At 37.6% G+C, this 21,173-nt stretch overlaps 1 protein-coding gene across 5 annotated transcripts in view; it reads right to left on the bottom strand.

Annotated features, from left to right (window-relative positions):
• Positions 1–261: 261 nt before the first annotated feature.
• Positions 262–21,173, bottom strand: part of FUT8 (fucosyltransferase 8) — a 317,460-nt gene continuing 296,548 nt past the window's right edge. For all 5 annotated transcript variants that reach the window (XM_029238548.1, XM_029238546.1, XM_029238549.1 and 2 more), the window contains 3 exons: positions 19,306–19,482; positions 9,835–9,985; positions 262–1,294 (listed from right to left, as the gene is read on the bottom strand). In XM_029238548.1, the coding sequence (XP_029094381.1) occupies positions 977–1,294; positions 9,835–9,985; positions 19,306–19,482 (646 nt within the window). In that variant the 3' untranslated portion in view covers positions 262–976. The remainder of the gene's footprint in view (positions 1,295–9,834; positions 9,986–19,305; positions 19,483–21,173) is intronic.

Raw genomic sequence — 21,173 nt, 5'->3', positions numbered from 1 at the left:
CTGAGGAGTATGATTATCTGATTCAATTAAATCAAATAAACAATGTCCAAAATAATAAAATAAAATTTCCCTAAGATGGTTCTGAGCAACTCTGTAATGTGCACCAACTAAACTCAGTTTTCAGTGTTAAAATGGACCAATGACTCTCTGAGCTAAGCCACTCAATCTGAAACAGAAAAAAAAAAAAAAAAAAAAGTAAAGCAGAGCTCTAAAACTCTTCTTTTTATCAACATTTTCCACTATAAAGCTGGCCACATCATCATCTAATGATATACAATTCTAGAAACTTTACAAAATTCCTTTTTAAAATTTATTTTTTGTTATCAAAGAGAATGTCCGGAAACATTGAGTACTAAAGAATCTGTTCATGGTATTGTTTTACAAAAGTTCCTAATGGAGTATGAATATTTTATTTTCTGTTGTATCCTTCACTTATTAATGATGAGGTGGATGAACTGGTACAATTACTCAAAAAAAAATTCCAGACAAAAACATCCATTCTCATTTTGAATCTGTTGATTGGAGTGAATTCAGTGGTTACAATACCACCACTGGCTAAGAATCAAGCTCCCCACAGGAGGGAGCTATTTGAGTCATCTCGTTAGGTCACATAGGTCTCTCAGATATAGGCACCATGTTTGAAGTCTCACACAAAATGTCTGTGTCACTTAAATTACACAATGTGGCAGTGTTTGTTTCATGGGGACGTAATCTTGAAAGAACGGGCAAAGTAGAAAACAACCTGTTTATATGTTATACGTGAGTACATTATTGGACTGTGCGTGGTTTTGAGGGCACGGTAGCCCTTGTTAAAGAGGAATTCCACCAATGAAGCATCTGTCAGATCCCAGCTGCTCCTGGCGCTGAGGGTGTTGACTCATTTAACCATGAGTTGTTAGGTTGGGGCCTTCTTCATCTACTGTTTGGCTCAAACGGTTTGAACTGAGTTTGGTTGTCTTTCTCATCCATCTAAACTTTATTTCTCAGCCTCAGGATATGTGGGGTACTTGACTGTTTCTATCTTCTCTCGAACTTTGTAGGAGGGATATAGGCCCGTCCTTCCCAGTTTTCTGTTGACACCTTTAGAATAGCCATCCCAATGATTTCCAGCCACACCAATGATATCTCCAGGTTCCATGGGGATTTCATCTGCAGTTCGAGGTTGGTGAGGATAAATGGCAATCTGGTTGTGGGCATTTTGACCTCCAAAATAGTAGATGTCATCCAAAGAGTGGAAGTTTGCAGAGGCATCGGGATGCAGTGTCTGCATGATTTCATAAGCAACTCGACAGACCTTGGGAAAGTATGAAAAAAAAATTGGTTAGTATGTGTAAGATCTCCTTCATAGCAATCCGAAAGCTCTTGGCCAAAGAGACTAGGACTAGACTAGGACCAGGACTGAGAGAATGAGAAGCAGTGGATTCTAGTCACAGTTTTTCAGTCCATTTGCTCTCAGATGATGGTACAAGTCATTCTTCATTTCTGTGCTTGTATCTTTTTTTTTTTTAACATAAAAGATAATTACAATTAAGATCTCTCAGAGAAAAATGTATGTGTATATACAGTGCAAAGTATTTTATGAATATGAATTCATAACTTTATATTTATTAAAATATAAAATTTTAATTTTAATAAAAATTTATTAAAAGCCACAGAGTGTTCTATGTTGGGCACTAGTGGTACAAAAATGAGTAAGACACAGTCTACGCCCTTGGTGAATTCAAGGTTCAGGATTAGAATCAGGATTATAAATACTTTACACAAATGCTGCTGCTCCCTTTCCTTCATTCAGTGTTAATAAATCACATACTCTTTTCTGCTAATTTGGACTGGGTCTCAGAACTCTTCTCAACCGAAATTCATGTAATTACTGACAATCAACTATTGCCAAATGAGCTAAAATATATCTGCCACTTCTGTTCTAAAGTGTGATGTGTGTGATGTGTAGACAGTAGCATCTAGACTGAAATCAGATGAACTAGACTTTGGGGACGAGGCATCTACCTGATGCACTTAAGGCTACTCAAAAGATTCCTCTGTCCAAAAAATACCTACCATTCCCACTGGATGGCAGCTGGAATTTCACAATCTGAGCTTCATTCCTTGAGCTTCATACTTGGTGATAAACTATAACTATCTTAATGGAGGTATAACATTTTAAGCAATTAACAAATATATTCATTATAGAGTAAATGGGTTTCAGAAACTTTTCTAACAATAGGTGAAGACCAAAGAGAGAATACTATCATTTTGCTTAGAAAATTCTTCCATTATACACTGTGAACACAGGACTCAACTCAGGTCAATTTTCCTACACCTCCAGTTGTAGTTACCTCCGTTAATGAAGTTTTATTGTCCCTACACCAATACTTTTGCACATATTTAAAATGATACTAATAGTAATTGTTAATCTGCTCAGTGGAGTAATTTAGGATTACCCAGCAGTTCTTTAAAACTTTGGCATTCATGATATCAAAAACTGAATTCTTAAATGTTATGAGCAAATGGAATCTGATTAGGTTAATCATCAACTTAACTCCTTAAGAAGTGTGAATTTTAGGAACCCGAGGGGCGGTTTTCACATGCTATATGTAATTTGTAAATGAAACTAAGTTTAGATAGTATTTTTAATTTTGCAGATAGGGACTAAAATACAAGGAGATCTGCCCAAATTCTAGTGCTAGAATTTCAACTAGACATGGAACCAAGAAAATAACTTCGCTTTCAAATTTGCTACTTCAACAACAAACTAATTTTGCATTGGTACGATTGAGATCACTGGTAGAATACTGAAACTATAACAAAATGAGGCTAAAAAAGATTTGGAACTTGAACTTCAAATTCAGCCAAAGGCCCACACAGCACAAGCAAAATCAAGTTAAGCCTTTGGAAAGAAACTAAATAATTAAAACAAAGCAGCTCCAATAATAGCAAAGTACAATAACAATGATAGAGGCATATTTACTGAGTTTTTTCTGTCAGACATTGTTTCTAGGTCTAATTTAATTGTCAGCAGCCCCATAAAATTTTATCATGCTCGTTTTATGGATGTCAAAGGTCATTTAAGGAATATGCTCAAGGTTACACTTCTATTAAGTGGCATATTCAGGTTTTGAACCCAGGCAGTCTGTTTATGCTTGTTAACTGCTAAGCATATTTTTTCTTGCAGATCCTATTCTCCACGTTCACATTTTAATAGCAGAAAGATATAACTTAAGGCCAAGGCTGGCCTTGGGAAAACCTGAGAGTCTTATAATCAGGGCCCCTCCACCCACTTTTCAACTATCCCTAGCCAGGGATGCAAGACCTTGTACTGTCTTTCGGATGACCACAATGCCCACCATGGCAATGAACCTTAATGTGTTTCCTCCTTTCATTAATAAACTTCTCACTCTCATAAAAACAACACTGCCCTTAGTCCCATACCCTTAGGGATGTGCTTTCTTTTGGGGTAATCCTAATAATCAGTTTATGTTTTGGTATCAATAGCTGTTGATGTATTAGGCCGCTGGGTAACACATGTACTTTTTTTTTTTTTTTTTTTTGCGGTACGCGGGCCTCTCACTGCTGTGGCCTCTCCCCTTGCGGAGCACAGGCTCCGGACGCACAGGCTCAGCGGCCATGGCTCACGGGCCCAGCCACTCCGCGACATGTGGGATCTTCCCGGACCGGGGCACGAACCCGTGTCCCCTGCATCGGCAGGTGGACTTTCAACGACTGCGTCACCAGGGAAGCCCCACGTGTACTTTCTTAAGCCAAAGAAATTACGAATGGTAGAACTTGCAGACACAGAGTGGACCAATATAAGACTCTTTCTCCTTCTCATAATAATGGCAATAATGAGAGCAGCTGAGCTTACTGAGCACTGTTCTAATAGCTGCACTTGCATACATGCTTCCTCTCAACTCACTTAACTCTCACAACAACCCTATGAGTTGGTTACTGTTATTATTTACATTTTACAGCTGAAGAAGCTATGCCAAAGAAAGATTAATTTCCAAAAAATAAAAAAAATGAATAAAGGAGCTAGTAAATGGCAGAAATGTAATTAGAACTCTCTGTCTCTAAACCATACACTGAACTGCCTTAGGTTCTGAGGATAAGTACCTAGAACAGTGCCTGCCACAGAGTAGCCACTCAGTAAGTACCTTCTGAATGAATACTGCTCCATGCATAATACCAGTCCAACAGTGGAGATGCAAGTCCACTGGTGATATTTAATCCTTAAGATCCATATATAACATTCTGAGTAATTAAAATTTTTTCTCTATATTAACCATGGGGCAATTTACTGCAAAGGGCAAGAAAGATTACTATGGTGTCAACGTTTGCATTTAATCACCCTAGGCTTCCTCTCTGGGCTTAACAAATCCAAATCACGTGACAGGTAAATGAGGTCTTTCAGTTGATGTCAATACTCAGGTTTGATACTTGACAGGTAGCATGATTGAGAGGGGTAGTCTATGGTTTGCAAAGCAGTGCTTGGCCACACATATGTTTTATTTCATTTGCTGTTGATTTGGTACTATATCATTTTTAGAACACTACTAAGCACACAGTAATGAGTAAAAGCAAAAATCCTGCCGAAGGATAAAACATAGATATGACTGTATTTACAAAAAAAAAAAATTAAAAAGTGGAGGAAGGTCCATTAGTTTGAATTTTATCCCTGAGTAACAACCAGCTGAGCTTTGCATGAGCCTCCAAAGCTTTCTCAGAGCAGATGGGATCTTGGCTTTTGTCAAAATTGACAGGGCCAGAAGGATCTCCTAGTGTGAGAAGTTGGAAGTGGGCTCTTGTCTCACTGCGTGAGGCTGGGATATCTGTGAACTTTTACTGTAAACTGCTTTGTTTTGCTATTCAATGAGAGAACAGTATCTACTGTCGTTTCATGAACCATACCTCAGTGGAAATTCCTATCGAGAGCCATCTGTCTAGAATAAAATGAATGTAGTATCTGGTTTCTCCCTCTGGGCTTTCCAAAATCTGATTCAAAACATGACGAGGCCAGTTGCGCTGTGTGTGGATTTGGAATGAAACAACAGAGAATGCCAGGAGAATCTCATATTAAGTGCCACAAAGGGAAGTGTCTCAGGGGGGAAAAAAAGTAATTTTGTCCTATGGTGATTTTAATGATTGAGAAACTAATGAACAATGTTGACTGTTCCTTAAAAAATGTTGATTACCCATAGTCTTTAAAATGGACATCTACCAACCGTTTTTGTAAATCAGATTCCAGAGTTATAAAACCTGATTCTAAAACTTGACAAACAGTATTTTAAAAAGAAAACCTTCCTGATATTTTGCCCATCTACAACTGAGTGAGCTGTCAACTGCTGGAATTGGAACTCCAATTCCTTTGCTTCAGATTTTAGATGGTTTCATTAAATATGAAAGTAACTTAAATGACATAGTAGATGCTTAGGGCATAGGCAACTTCCAGTAACACAGAACAAGATCAGAGTATTTGGTAGAATAGTTTGGAATGCGATGCACTGCATAGCTTTCAAAACTTACTTGATGCTGTTGAAAAGCGTTAATATTGCCTCTAATTTTCAGACTAAATCCTGAAGGTTGTTTTCTTCAATTTACGAGGCTTTTAGGACAAACTTGGCTATGAGAAACAGCTCTGATGAAAGAATTCAGAAAACTGAGTGCAACAATAGTAACAAAATTAGAGAGTAGAGTCATATTCTTGGCTTTTAAAAACTTTTCACTTAAGGAGAGAGAATTCCCAGACCTCACTTGTGGATATAAAACCAAGAATGATTAGCAGCCCTAAGACTGAGAAGAATGGGTCCAAAACCTTATAAAGAATCCTGATTAAGGTACCATGACATTTGTGCCTACAGTTTCTCAAACATCAATCCGGCCTTGCAATTTCCTTCTAACAATACATTTCATTCTTCCAGTATTGTCTACAATAGCACATGGTCAACAGATAAACTCTTTCTCACTATTGTCATATAGCGTAAAAGTCCTCAAAGGGTAGTATACAGGAGACAGAAAGTTTACATGACTGAAACTTCAGGATTGTCAAAACATTATGAAGAAGATACTAAACTTTTATCCCTTCTAACCATCTCTTGAAATGAGATCATCAAGCAAAGTTTGAAAGTTGGTTGTCCATGTTTTATTCTGGGCTGAGATTTGGTTCTCATTGTTTTATTCTCTTATCACCCTTCTGGATGTAAGGCTTTAGTCTTCTTCTGTTTTCTGCAGGAAAGTCTGCAGATTAAGTTCCCTAAAGTCAAAACATACACAAGTTTACCTGCATTTGCTAAAGCAAATACTATTACTTATCACTCACCCTTTGGGAATGAAGAGCTTTTGTTTCTGGAAATTCATATTATATGGTGACGCTCTCTTTCAAGAAGCTTAATAAAATAGAGTTAAGGTGGTACCTTGGCACAGGAATTAATATGCCGAATGTTACTGGTTATTATTCTTTATGAAGAACTGTTATACACATCCAATGCACACAATGACTATGTGGAACCTAAGCGTCACCCACGACCATAAGCAGAGGTAATGGAATCCTTGAACAGCATATTTCATGTTCCTTCTAAAACGTGAGATCATATAGTCTGAAATGGGGCCATGTGAGAAAAAGCTGTTAAAATAAATACTGTAGAGTCTAACAGGCAAAGATATACCTATATCTATTCCTTTATAAATAATAATAGCAGCTAACATTGCATTTAACATATTGCTGAGTACTATTCTCAGTGCTTTACATATAATAACTCTTTAATCCTCACAAAAACTTTATGCAGTAGGTATTACTGTATTTACCATTTTTACAGGGAGGGGGGGAAAAAGTCAGTGATAGGCTAAGTAATTTGCTCAAACGCCACAGAGTCACTAAGTGGTCAAAGTTGGATTTAAACCCAGGTAGTCTGACGCCAGAGCCCACAATGCCTCATTCTTGTTCTCTGTCTCATGAAGTCAATGGCTTGATACTTTGATGTCATCAATGACGTTTTCTCAAACTCCACTGCTACTGCTGATGAGACATTTTGGGGGCATTCTTCAAACGATTCCGATTTTGGTTTATGGCAATTTTGGTTTGGTTTATGCTACAAGCCACCAACCAACTCATTCACACCACAAAAATATTAAACTGTACCAAATGCCTTTTTACTAAAAATATTTTCAAAAAATACTGGGGTGCAGGACTTCCCTGGTGGTGCAGGGGTTAAGAATCCACCTGCCGATGCAGGGGACACGGGTTCGAGCCCTGGTCCGGGAAGATCTTATATGCCGTGGAGCAACTAAGCCCATGCACCACAACTACTAAGCCCACGTGCCACAGCTACTGAAGCCTGCGTGCCTAGAGCCCATGCTCTGCAACTAGAGAAGCCACCACAATGAGAAGCCCGTGCAGAGTAGACCCTGCTCATCGCAACTAGAGAAAGCCCGCACGCAGCAATGAAGACCCAACGCAGCCAAAAAAACCAAAAAACCAAAAAACCAAAAAAAACCGGGGTGCAAGGAAGCCCAAAGATTAATCACTGAATGTGGAATTATTCCACAGTCTCAAATGCTACAGCTGTTAGTCACCAAGAAAGGAGGTGATCACATTTAGCAAACTGCTACTCACTATATAAATGTAAGGTATTTTTTACTGTTAAACTTTTATTCTGAGCCCTAACATGTTTTGAGGTATTCAAGTCTATCTTGGGACACAAAATATTGGTTTAAATGATCAGAGTTATTTTGGATGAAACTTGACTTGCCAAGAGTTTTTAGGAACAATATAATATATAATCACAAATCTTATTCCTTTGGATACAACCAGACCTCTCATTACTACGCTTTCTTCATATAAACTGTTTCTCTGGATCTGAGGTCTGAAGAAGACACAGAGGTTGATATTATGCATAAAACAGAACAAAGTAGTGTGAACGATATGCTCTTCAAACCTGGACAGGTTTCCAGTAGCATGAAGTGACAGAGGTCCTGACTTCTGGGTCAAAACTAGACTTATGAGGCTATGAGGCTCAAAAATTCTACAGCACATCCTTGAAAAGGGAAGTAAACAAAAGATTTTCTTTCCAGAATGAGTCTAATGGCATTATTAAGGAGAGCTGGACAAAGGAAAGCAAAACATAGAGCACGTCCTTGTAAGTCTCAGTGTCTACCTCCATGTAAGGTTGGTAAATGTTTAGACATGTATATATTTATTTACTTTTAGAGCTTTATAACTAGAGCAGTGGTTCTCACAAGGGTGACTTTGCCTTCCGACTCCCCCCACCCGGGACATGTGGCAATGTCTGGAGACACTGTTGGCTGTCACAACTTGAGGTGAGGGTCTACTGGCCATGGACGCTGCTAAGCATCCTATAACGCACAAGACAGCACCTCACAGCAACTTATCCGGCCCCAAATGCCAACGGTGCCAGGTTGAGAAACCCTGGACTAAAGGAATAGACTTTAGGAAGGCCTAAAATCTAGACCTACAGAGGCGGTGGTACATCTGGGAAAGTGACTCTTGATTCAATCATTCTAGCAAGAAGCATTGGAAAATGTGTTATTTGCACCTGTTGATCACGTAGGCACATAGCCAGATTCTCAAAAGCAGTTGAGAGGGACTAGGTAGTTACAACTCCTCCCCCCATCCCACCGCCTTCTCAAAGATAGGATCCTCACCCCAATTAGGGAGAATATCAGCTATGGATGCCTTCATGTTTTCCCTCTGATGAGGACTGCTGCCATGTGACTCCTGTTCTGTGTAGCTGTCTTTGCGTCTTAAGTTGTATTCTTATGCCACATTGAAGGAACTCATACAGGCTTTGCTGGGATAAGTATCTTTCCAACAATCATATCACCATACCATTGTGACAGTGTGCATTGTCACATAATAAAAAACTGTCCATTTCTTTATACTCTCTGCAGTATATTCCCATGTAAATGATGTGTCTCTCCTTCTCACACTTTCTTTTCTCTGCTTCTTCTAAGCTTTCAGGCGTATATTTATCTTACATGGCTTATATTTCTTTGTAATTATTCTCTGGTTATTTCATGTGGATATTTTGCTCACTAGATTCTGGACCAGGGTAAGAGCTGTATCTTCGATCTCCTTTGAAATTCCCTCTACACCTAGTATAGGTCTGAGCACAAACAATCATTTAACCGCGTGTTGAACAAACTAACCAATAATACGCACATAAATGAGACAGTTGAATAAAATCCACAATAAATCTTTCTATGCTGATATTCCACTGGGCATATAAGGCTGATTGGAGCACTCATAAAAACACACACACCAAACCAACAACATATTAAATATCTATAACAATAAACTCAAAGAATGATTATAATATGGTATTGCTTAAATATAATGTACAGTTTCTTGCTTGGTGGAAATGTTAAAAGGACCTGAAAGAGGAATTACATTTACTCTTTCTTATTTTCTATAAAGCAATCAAGTGAGGCAAAATGCTGAGCATTTAACCCTCTCAGTATCAGTGCACTGATGTGTAGAAATGGATGGGCTCTGGTTACGTACTGACTGTATGCAAAATCAGAAAGTATTAAGTAAACTTAATTACTTGCTGTTTCTGTTAAATGCTGTGAATAAGCCAAGTACTTTAAACAACCCCAGTAGCTGGCTTCAGTAGAGATGTATTCAACAATTGCTTGCAAACAATTAAATATTCAGTGCACTCAAATAGCTATGTTTTCTGGAATCTTCTCATTCTTTCACAAAAGGGATCATTCCCCAATATTAAAAACATTGTACCTGAGTCATGAAAACTAACATTTTTTAAAAATCCAAGAACTTTCTGACTCAATATAACCAAAGAGTATTGATCACTTAAAAATGCTTACCTGGGATGAAAAAGTACACACTAGGAAGTCTGCCTGGGAGAGAAAGTGTATATCCAGGATCACACCTCGAAGTGAATTTTCTGTGTATCGATTATGTAGTCCAGCTGACCAAGAGATAGAGTTATCACTAATAAATTCATAACTGGGGTACCTGAAAAAAGAAATAAATTTATACAAACTCACTGAAATCATAGAATTCTGTCAGGAAATAGTATCCTATCAGCAGGAGGTAGCCAGCTCCTTTAACCAAGAGTCCCCCTCTTTCTGACAGTAAGGAAATCTTTAATTCTGGCATTCGATAGAGTAGCTGACAAAGCATCTTTGAATCCATTGATGGGGCAGAAACCATTCTGGGGTGTCCTGTATGTTAAAAGTTATTGGCATATAAAATACATATAATACATGACATATAAAATACACATATGCACCAGAATGTCTCTTTCAATTCATGAAAGAATGGAAAACAGAAAGCTCTTTATTTTCATCGTAATAAGTAACCTTAAAGAGGTTTTTCAACCTGCTTTCATATTTTTTTCACACAGACACATTTTCATTTTATGCATTCCTTTCCCACTTTTATCCTTAAGCATATATCTTTATAAAAATACAACTTATACATTGTTTTTTCTTCTTCCAGTTTTATTGAGGTATAATTTTTAAAAAGATCTATTATTTTATTTGTTTTTGGTTGCATCAGGTCTTAGTTGCGGCATGCGGGATCTTCGCTGAGGCATATGGGATCTTTCGTTGCGGTGCGCAGTCTTCTCTCTAGTTGTGGCCTACAGGCTCCAGAGCGTGTGGGCTCTGTAGTTGTGGCGTGCGGGTTCCAGAGCACATGGGCTCTGTAGTTTGCAGCACGTGGGCTCTATAGCTGAGGCACACAAGCTCAGTAGTTATAGCGTGCAGGCCTAGTTGCCCCGCGTCACATGGGATCCCAGTTCCCTGACCAGGGATTGAACCTGCGTCCCCTGCATTGTAAGGCGGATTTTTTACCACTGGACCACCAGAGAAGTCCCGATTGAGATATAATTGACATGCAGCACTGTATAAGTTTAAGGCACAATGATCTGACTTACACACATCGTGAAATGGTTACCACAGTAAGTTTAGTGAACTTCCATCATCTCATTACAGACAAAATTTTTAAAAAAGGAAAAAAAAATTTTCCTTGTGATGAAAACTCTTAGGATTTAGTCTCTTAACAACTTTTGGTTGCTGTGGCTAGGACTTTCAATACCATGTTGAATAAAAGTGGTGAGACTGGGCATCTTTGTCTTCTTCCTGATCTTAGAGGAAAAGCTTTCAGCTTTTCACAGTTGAGTATTATGTTAGCTGTTAGTCTGTGATATCTTATGGCCTTTGTTATGTTGAGGTATGTTTCCTCTACGCCCACTTAGTTGAGAGTTTTATTATAAATGAATATAGAATTTTGTCAAAAGCTTTTTCTGCAACTATTGAGATGATCATATGATTTTTATCCTTTGTTTTGTTAATGTGGTGTATCACATTGATTGATTTGCAAATATTGAACTATCCTTGCATCTACTTGATCATGGTATATGATCCTTTTAATGTACTGCTGGATTCGGTTTGCTAATATTTTGCATTTTGCTAATATTTTGTTAAGGATTTTTGTATCTCATCATTTTTTGTACTGCTGGATTTGGTTTGCTAATATTTTGTTAAGGATTTTTGTATCTCATCAATGATATCGGCCTGTAAATTTCTCTTTCTGTGGCGTCTTTGGTTTTGGAATTGGGGTGATGTTGGCCTTGTAGAATGAGTTCAGAATTGTTCCTTCTTCAATTTTTTGGAATAGTTTGAGAAGCATAGGCATTAACTCTTCTTTAAATATTTTATAAAATTCACCTGTGAAGCCATCTGGTCCTGGATTTTTGTTTGTTGGAAGTTTTTTGATCAATCTTGATTCAACTCCATTACTGGTAATTGGTTTATTAATATTTTCTATTTCTTCCTAATTTAGTCTTGGGAGACTGAAATTTTCTAGGAATTTATCCATTTCTTCTAGGTTGTCCATTTACTCACATATAGTTGTTTGCAGTAATCCCTTTTGATCCTTTGATTTCTGTGGTGTTGGCTGTAACATCTCTTTTTTTCATTTCTGATTTTATTCATTTGGGTCCTCTCTCTTTTTTCTTGATGAGTCTGGCTAAATGTTTATCAATTTGCTTACCTTTTCAAAGAAAGCTCTTAGTTTCATTGCTCTTTTCTACTGTTTTAAGTGTCTATTTCACTTATTTCTGCTCTGATGTTTATCATTTCTTTCCTTCTACTAATTTTGGGCTTTGTTCTTCTTTTTCTAGTTCCTATAGGTGTAAGGGTGGGTTGTGTGTGTGTGTATAATTATTTCAAGTGGATCTCAAGTTCGAACACATTCTAACAACTCCAGTTTTTATTCCTGCCTTCCCCTGCCCACATTTAATGTTTTTTGATATCATATTTTACATCTTTTTGTTTTGTGTATTCCTTAACCACGTATTGTGGATATAGATAATTTACTACTTGTCTTTCAAGTTTCCTACTAGCTTTACAAGTGGCTGATCTACTATCTTTACTGTTTGTTTGCTTTTACCAATGAGATTTTTCCTTTCATAATTTTCATATTTCTAGTTGTGGTCTTTTCTTTCATGCTTAGGGAAGTCCCTGTAACGTTTCTTGTAAAGCCTGTTTAGTGGTGCTGAACAATTTTAGCTTTTGCTTGTCTGTAAAACTCTTTCTCTCTCTTTCAAATTCGAATGGTAGCCTTGCGGGGTAAAGTATTCTTGGTTGTAGGTTTTTTCCTTTCATCACTTTGAATATATCATGCCACTCTCTTCTGACCTGCAAAGTTTCTGCTGAAAAGTCAACCGACAGTCTTATGGGAGTTCCCTTGTACATAACTAGTTGCTTTTCTCTTGCTGCTTTTAAGATTCTCTCTTTATATTTATTTTTTGTCATTTTAATTACAATGTGTCTTGGTGTAGACCTCTTTGGGTTGATCTTGTTCGGAACTTTCTGTGCTTCCTGGACCTGGATGTCTGTTTCCCTTCCCAGGTTAGGGAAATTTTTGGCTATTCTTGTTTTAAATAAGTTCCCTGCCCCTTTCTGTCTCTCTTTTCCCTATGAGATCCCTATAATGTAAATGTTGGTATGCTTTTGTTGTCCCAGAGGTCTCTTAAACTGTCCTCACTTTTTAAATTCTTCTCTTTCTTTTGTTCAGCTTGGGTGATTTCCACTACTCTGTCTTCCAGTTTGTTGATCTGTTCTTCTGTATCATTTAATCTACTGTTGATTCCTTCTAGTGTATTTTTTACTTCAATGATTAATTATTGCATTCTTCAGCTCTGTTTGGTTCTTCTTTACCCTTTCTCTTTGTTAAGTCTGCCACTGTGTTCATCAATTTTTTTCCTGAGTTCATTCAGCATCTTTATGATCATTACCTTGAACCCTTTATTGGGTAGACTGTTCATCACTTTGCTTAGCTCTCCTTCTGGGGTTTGTTCCTTCATTTGAAACACGTTCCTTTGTCACCTCATTTTGCCTAATTCTCTGTGTTTATTTGTATGTATTAGGCAAGTCAGTTATGTTTCTTGTTCTTGGAGAAGTGACCTTATGTAAGAGATGTCCTATGGGGCCCAGCTACATACTCCCCTCTGGTCACCAGAGCTATATAATCTAAGGGTGCCTTTGTATGTGGGCTGAGTGGGCACTTCTGTTGTGGTGGGGTCAACTACTGTGGGCATGCTGGTAGGTAGGGCTAGTTCCCATCCCGGTTGGCTGCCAGGTCCTGCCTCATGTGGAGGCTGCTAGCTGTTGGTAGGTGGGTCTGGGTCCTGACACAGCTGGCTACATGGCCTGGGAAGTCCCAGGGCCGGTGCCAGTCCACTGGTGGCTTGGGCTGGTTCCTGGTGTGCCTGGTTGCAGGCCCGCAAGTCCTAGGGTTGGTCTTGTGTTGCTGGTGGGCAGTGCTGGGTCCCGGCATGGCTGGCTGTGGGGTTTGGGGATCCCAGTGCTGGTGCTAATCAACTAGTGGGCATGTAAGCCCCTGGTTCTAATAGGCTAGAAGGAGGACTCCAAAATGTTGTTTGCCAGCACCAGGGTCCCTGTGGTAGAATGAGCTTCCCACTGCCTGCTGCCAGTATATGTGTCCCCAGGGGGAGTCCCAGTTGCCTCCTACCTCTCTAGGAGGCTCCAACCTGCTTTCAAATTTGGTCACTGAGCTTTTCCTTTAGAATATAAACAGCATGATTAAACTTCATTTAAATTTTTAGTTTAGAATTTGTGATAACTGAGACTTGTCTCCCTTAACCCCCATAAGCACCATCTTAACAAATAACGGTGACAGAAAACCATTCTAATAAATTTATGAAAGCAAATTCCTTGTAGATGTTCATCAACTAATATTGTCGTAGTCCTGAGAAGATATGTGTTAAAAAATATTAAAACAGGATGTGTTTAAAAAGTCTACTATACGTTCAAATGATTCTACTCTGAATTAGAGGTTTAATTATACTCTAGTATAGAGTGAATAAATTTTCTCAGTGCATGAGACAGATCAGAGTTAAGTTGTAAACTTTCAGAAGTTACATGCAAAGGGGATAGTCATTGTACCTATTTTATATAATTTTTTAAGAATTAAATAAATTAAGCAATGTAAAGTGCTTAGAAGAGTATCTGACACGTAGTAAATGCTCAATAAATCATTAACTGTGATTGTTAAACATTCTTTCCCCAGATATTCCCCTGGTTTTATCTCTTACTTCCCTCTTAGATCTCTGCTCAAATGCTGCCTTATTAGTGAGGAGTTTGGCAATCCCTATCCCTTTTACTTGCTTAATTTTTCTCCATGGCTCTTACTATCACTGAACATAATATATATTTACTGTTTATTTACTGTCTGCATTCATTCCCCACCTCCATCATCCCTAACTAGAACGTAAGCTCTATAAAGAGAGGTACTTCATCTGCTTTGTTCACTCTATTATTCTCAGCACCTAGAAGGGAATCTGGAATATAATACAAGGTCAATAAATATTTGTTGAAAGAATAATAGTTCCTATTTATAAGCCCTGAGGCAGCAGGAGTCAGCTTACATGTCTTTTTCCCACACAGTATTTCCCAAAGGTTAGGACTATGCCTTATTTTCCTTTGCATCACAGCATCTAGCACTCCACACAATGCTATGTGGATGAATACATGAACAAGTTAGTGCTACCTATGTCTGGGACGTTTTCCTAATTCCCTAACAGCTGCTTCAGATTTCTCTTCATTCCACAACCTCCAAGGCGTTTTCTCTCATAGCCTCTAGTAATGACTGTGAAGAAAAAGTCTCTGAGCACTGTTTCAGTGATTGGTATTCAGTGTTCAGATCCATTTGGCCTCATTATTTTTGACATTTTGCCCTCCTCAACTTTGAATCAGGGAGATGAAGGAAATGTCACATTTGTTCTGAAAAGAAAACCACCAAAAAAACTTTTAATGTGATTCCTGTGAAGATGCAGATCCAGTCATGGGACAGAAACAGAAACAAATAAATATGAAAAGGCTGGAGGGTGGAGGAGGGGGGAAATCATGAAAACACACCAGTACAGGTTTTATCCTAGAATAAAGACTAACTCTGTCAGCATGGTTTGGGTGCTCAGTGAAACAAACACAAGAGGGATCCTTTTACTGAGAAGTGACGGGAACATTATGCCCTTCCTAACTTAAAGGCCTCTTCCTGGAACCAACCTAAAAGGTCACCTAAGTTCCTCAGGCCTTATCTCTATATGCAAAAGATAGCTTGATGAAGGATACTGAGTGTTGAAAAACAGAAAGAAAGCGAATAATGAGGGAAGGAGATTTTGTACTTCCAATAATGAGCATGAAACTTTCCACACAAACATGCTTCTTTCTTGTCTCACGCCTACAAGTATGCCAGCAGAAGTCTTCCACTGTGAGGCTGCAGAGATTGGCAATGATTAAAAAAAATATTTTTTTCTTCTTCCATCTTGCAAGAATTTATTTTTATATCACCCACAAAGGTGTAACTTGAAATTATAAGCTAACATCAAATTTTCTTTTGTGAGGTCTTTCTCCAGACAGGGGGATACTCCTCTTCTTGACTTCACTACCTAGTATACAACTCCTTCAGGACAATTATATAATGACACTGATTATTTGTTACCCGCATACTGCCTACCAGTTGCATACGCCCTGAGATAAGGAGCCACATATTATCTTTTATTTCTTTGTGTATTCCTAATGCCCTGTAACTGTCTAGCATATTAGATATAGTTCAAAAAAATAGTGAAGAACGTTACCACTATTGCTGATTCTTCATTTCACATGGCAACCAAATGCTTTACAACAACTTTTAAACAAATTTCTCTTACCTCTATTCGTTTAAATGAACCTAATTTTAGGAAGAGCTTGTCCAGCATTATTGATAAAGAGCAAACTAAATATGTAAATATTTAATCTGAGAGATTTTTAATGCCTTGTTTTTTCTCCTGTTTCACTCCTAAACCCAGTCTCCACAATCTTAGAATGCAATGCTGGATAGACAACTTTAATAGCTCTTACTTCTTTGACTGCCAAAGATTCCGTGATTTAAACACTCTAACAGTGAATTACCTAAGAGAGAGATCTCCACATTATCAGCAGCTGTCACAGTCACTAGGATGCTGGTGCTAAAATCTCGTGAATGAACTCAGTCTTAATCTAGAGAGACCTGAGGCGTAATGCTAAGCAACAAAGCATTAACTACCGGGGCCACATATATAAGCTAACCTTGACCCCTTTTACAAAGAATAAGCTAGTCAGAAAAATGGTTTCTTCTCTAACTGTACGAATACCATGCCTCATTTAAGTTTAATTCTCCATCTCTTCACCCTCTTGAAGCAGAAAAGTCTTATAATCACCTTGGATTCTATATACCTTGTTGAAAAATTAATTCATGCTTTGGTCTCGTAAAACAATAACAGAAGTTTTATGATTTGCTTAGGTATCAAAACCAATCCTGAGAGGTCAAAAGCAGAATTAATTCAGAGTGGAAAAAACAGTTAAGTAAAATAATGAAGGGGAAAAACGGTATTTAAATTCCTGAGAAAAACCTTAAAATGACTCAGAAAACCAAAGAATTTCCAAAGAGGAAAAAAATATGCACAAAATGCTATTGCTACATTTATAACAAAATGCTATTGCTACATTTATAAATGCTATTGCTACATTTATAGCCTGGAATACCACGGGGAGAGGAGTTACTAGCTTCTGACCACACACACATACATACACAAAAGAAGAAATCAAGCTTTACAATTCTTACAATCCAAGTAGATACTACTGCCATCTGTACTATAAGGGTCGCTTGGTGTAAAAATATCATGCTGTGCTATGGATCACAGCTGTAAAATATTCATATCCTTTTATCTAAATACTTCCAAGTCCAGAAATCTAGATTAAGGAAATAATATGGATAATTTCAGGCATACCTCATAGCACTGGAAATTGGAAATAACCTGTCGAATATTAAGAGAATGGTCAAGTAAGCAATGGCATTTCCATTCAGTGGATATGTAGTCACTAAAAAAAGAGATTTACAATGACTTTTTTTAGCAACCTGGGAAAAGGGATCTAGTGCTGTATTAAGTAAAAAAAGAGTTCAAATTATATAGAATATGATCAACTACACAAATGTATAACTACATAAATGACTGAAGGGAGTATGTTGATATTTAAATAGTTGTTGCCACTGAGTAATGAGACTGTGGGTAATATTTTTTCCTTGCTTGTATACTTACCAACTCCATATTTTCTAATGAGCATGAATTATTTTGCCAGTCAAGGGAAAAACTTGTGATGCATTCAAGAACAAGTCAAAGAGTAAATAAAGTAATACTTTAACATTTTTTCAACTAAGCTACAAATTCAGTCTGATATTTTAAAATGAAGGACTAAGATGAACTATTTCTACTTTGTTTCTCTCTAATAGGTCTGTAATATCAAACTGGAAAAATATCTGTGAAAATTTTTTCTTGTTTTATATCCAAATGTTCATTTAATCCCTAACTCTTATACTTAAACAAGAATTATAACTATATAACTTGGCTTATGTTTGGCTGATGAATTTCTTGGTCTTTTGTTTGTTTGTCTGTGCGCACGCACACCTGCGTGCGTGCGTGTGTGTGTGTGCGTGCGTGTGTGTGAGAGAGTGTCTGTGTGTATAATCAATAGAGGGAGCCTTAAAGAAAAAGCAATTTATATCAGGTTAATTTAGATTCTTACGAGGTAGAATAGGGTTTAAATGATTATCCAATGATATGGATAAATACCTGCATTATAGTATTCATTCCAGATTTGTTTTTCTTCCCAACCCCCATTTGTGACATAAAAGAGGGATTGAGAAATAAATTAATTAAAAGTCAAAAAGGTCAAATGATAATTGCTAATAAAATGTTTTCAAACAGATAGGACTGAAATGAACATAATTCAATACTTACTGGGCACTTACTAGAACTAGGTATAGTTTCTAAAGTGCTTATAACCTAGTGAGGGAGACAGAAGTAAGCAAGTGCTAAATACTAAGAGGAATGCACAGAGGAGAACCACTTAGTCAAGGATTCAGGGATGATTTCTGGAGTAGATGGTATTACTCTATAGTAGCACTACTCATACTGTATTGTAACTGTCCATTCCCCTACTAGATTGGGAATTCCTTGAGAGCAGAGAGTGTCTTGCTTATCATGGAATCCCCACCACCTAGCACAGTGCCTGAAATCCAGGCGGGCGGGCTCAATACAGCTCAGTACAAGTTGGCAGTCCTTATTATTTCACTTACAAAACTCATCTTTTGATTTTTTGCCTTTCTAAAAAATATAATTTCCAAATTCCAGAAAATTTTATAAGATGAAAACTCACATCTTACACATGGTTTCAGTTGCCTGTGATTGTTGGTGAAGATAGTAAGAGCAAAAGGGCAAGCACCTGGTGTGTTTTATTGCTAACAGTCTTGTGAGTTGGTTAGTATTATGGACTAAATGTTTGTGTCCCCCCAGAATTCATATGTTTAAGCCCTAACCCCCAATGTGATAATATTTTGAGGTGGGGCCTTTGGGAGGTACTTAGGGTTAAATAAGGTCATGAGGGTAGGACCCTCATGATGGAATTAGTGCCCTTCCTTACAAGAAGAGACACCATTAAGCTTGCTCTCTCCCTTCCAAGCACATAAAGGTCATGTGAGTATATAATGAGATGACTGCTGCCTACAAGTCAAGAGAAGGGGTTTCAGAATGAAATCTACACCTTGCTGGCACCTCACATACGCTTTGATCATAATAACAGTTGCACAAGTACACAGCTGTGTGAATTTAAAACCCCCAATAATCAGTAATAACATTCATTGTAACAAGAATCACAAGGCATGGGAATTAAGGATTCCTTTCAACTGAAAAGAGATGGTTCACTCTAGAATCATTAGTTCATCTAACTTACTTTGTTTTTGCCTCCTTTAATAAAGAAGGGTCATCTGTGGCCAAATATACTCTTTTTTTATCCACTTGCATTCTGCGAGCAAGAAGCTGAAAATGTTCTTCAACATGTACCATGTATTCCTCAATGGGGTGGAAGGCTGCTTCTGTTCCCACTTTGTCTGTGCGTCTGACATGGACTCTGCGGGGGCAGAGGGAGAAAGTCAGATTCTGCTGATAATGTTCTGATCCACTGAGTACTTTTAGGGTACTCAGCTTTATACCCCTATTCATGGTGGCGTTATGGACATTTTAAACCAATTTTTCTTTCATTTTCACCATTAGAAAAAATAAAACCAATATTTAAAAAAATTCAAACACATATATTCTAAATATATTTGCATATTAATACAAGGGGAATTAGCAAAAATAAGTTAAGTCTTTGAAGAATGCTTTCTTATAAAGAGAAAGTAATTGGCATAATAAGGAATAAATGGGAGATTCCAGAATTAGACCGCATATAAGGCAGCAAATACCAACCAGCCTTCCAGAAAAAACTGGATATAATTTTTAATATATTTGACAATAAAGGATGCCAAGATTCACAGTTGTTATTATGGAACATTAAATATATCATTTGTAATGTTTTGATGCCAAGTTTTCTTTTTCTTCATTTTATCCTGTACTGTCACTGTAATGCCAGCTTGTTGAATTTAAAGTTGTGCAAGGAAAACACAGACCTGTATGGATTCTTCCTATAGCACAATCAAGGCAAAGCAAACCTTTTAAGAGTTCTTACTATTTTAAGTTCATGGAGCCATGCCAGCCTTTTTGTTGTAGGCATAATGAATTTCCTTTCCCGGCTTTTTACTCCATCAAACACAAGCCGATACTGATCTCATCTGTCCTATTTAAGGAAAGCTCCAAAACTGTAAAACTGGGGACACAGATTTACATTGTCCTGCACTGAATAAGGCATTGACTTCCAACAGTATTTTAATGAAAACAGGAATAATAGTTAGAGTTTGTTTTCATAAGTTAAAACACTACTTAAATTTGCTCTTCCCACATCTCCCCTCTTCCCAAATTACTAAACCACTATGCAAATGTTGGAAAAGAAAAAAACGTAGATTTGTTTCCTTTAGGTCACAATATGTGGGCGTGTCTTAAGTCAAGCCTAGGGCCAGCTTTTTATTATGTATCTGGAGTGAGGGTTTAACTTCACTGGAGTTACTCTGACATCTTCGTGACTGTTCTTTCCTTTGCATTTCAGGTGATAGTCCAGATGTGAATACTATCGTATGAACACCTATCGTATCATCTTTTCCTTCCCACGTTCTTCTTAGTCACTGCTTCTCTCAGGAAATTTGGAATTGTTCACTGTGCTCCATGGAGATGAGATAGGGCAGAAAGAACAATTCCACTGAATTTCAATGAAAAGTTTCATGAGAAGAAACACTATTTGAAACTCTGATTTTACTGTGTTCTTGCTTTAGCTCTACTATTTAGAACAGGGGTCAGTAACTTCTATACATATGAAGACTAAGAAACAGGGAAGAAACGGGGTAGGAGTATGAAAATAAAGATAAAAACAAAGGAGAGCTATAACAAGAAGGAAAAATCAAAGGAAGAGGAGCATTTGACATAGTGGCAGAGTACTACTAAGCAATTTTCTCAATTTTCCAAGTATTCCTGAAATTAGGCCTGGACCAATAATTTGAGAGAGGACCTTAATGGAATTTTTATGAAGAATCAGAATGTTAGGCCTGTGAAGGATATTAGAAGTCATTTGGTTTAATGTAACTATTTCATCTGACAGTTAAAGAAACTGATGTCTCTGAAGATATTTCAGGGAACAAAATGACAGTATAAGGCAAAGGGAGGCTGGTTTCT

The sequence above is a fragment of the Monodon monoceros genome, unplaced genomic scaffold (assembly GCF_005190385.1).
Source record: "Monodon monoceros isolate NGI ecotype Baffin Bay Population unplaced genomic scaffold, NGI_Narwhal_1 Super_Scaffold_21, whole genome shotgun sequence".
Lineage (NCBI taxonomy): Eukaryota > Metazoa > Chordata > Mammalia > Artiodactyla > Monodontidae > Monodon > Monodon monoceros.
This window is presented reverse-complemented; position numbering and strand designations above follow the sequence as displayed.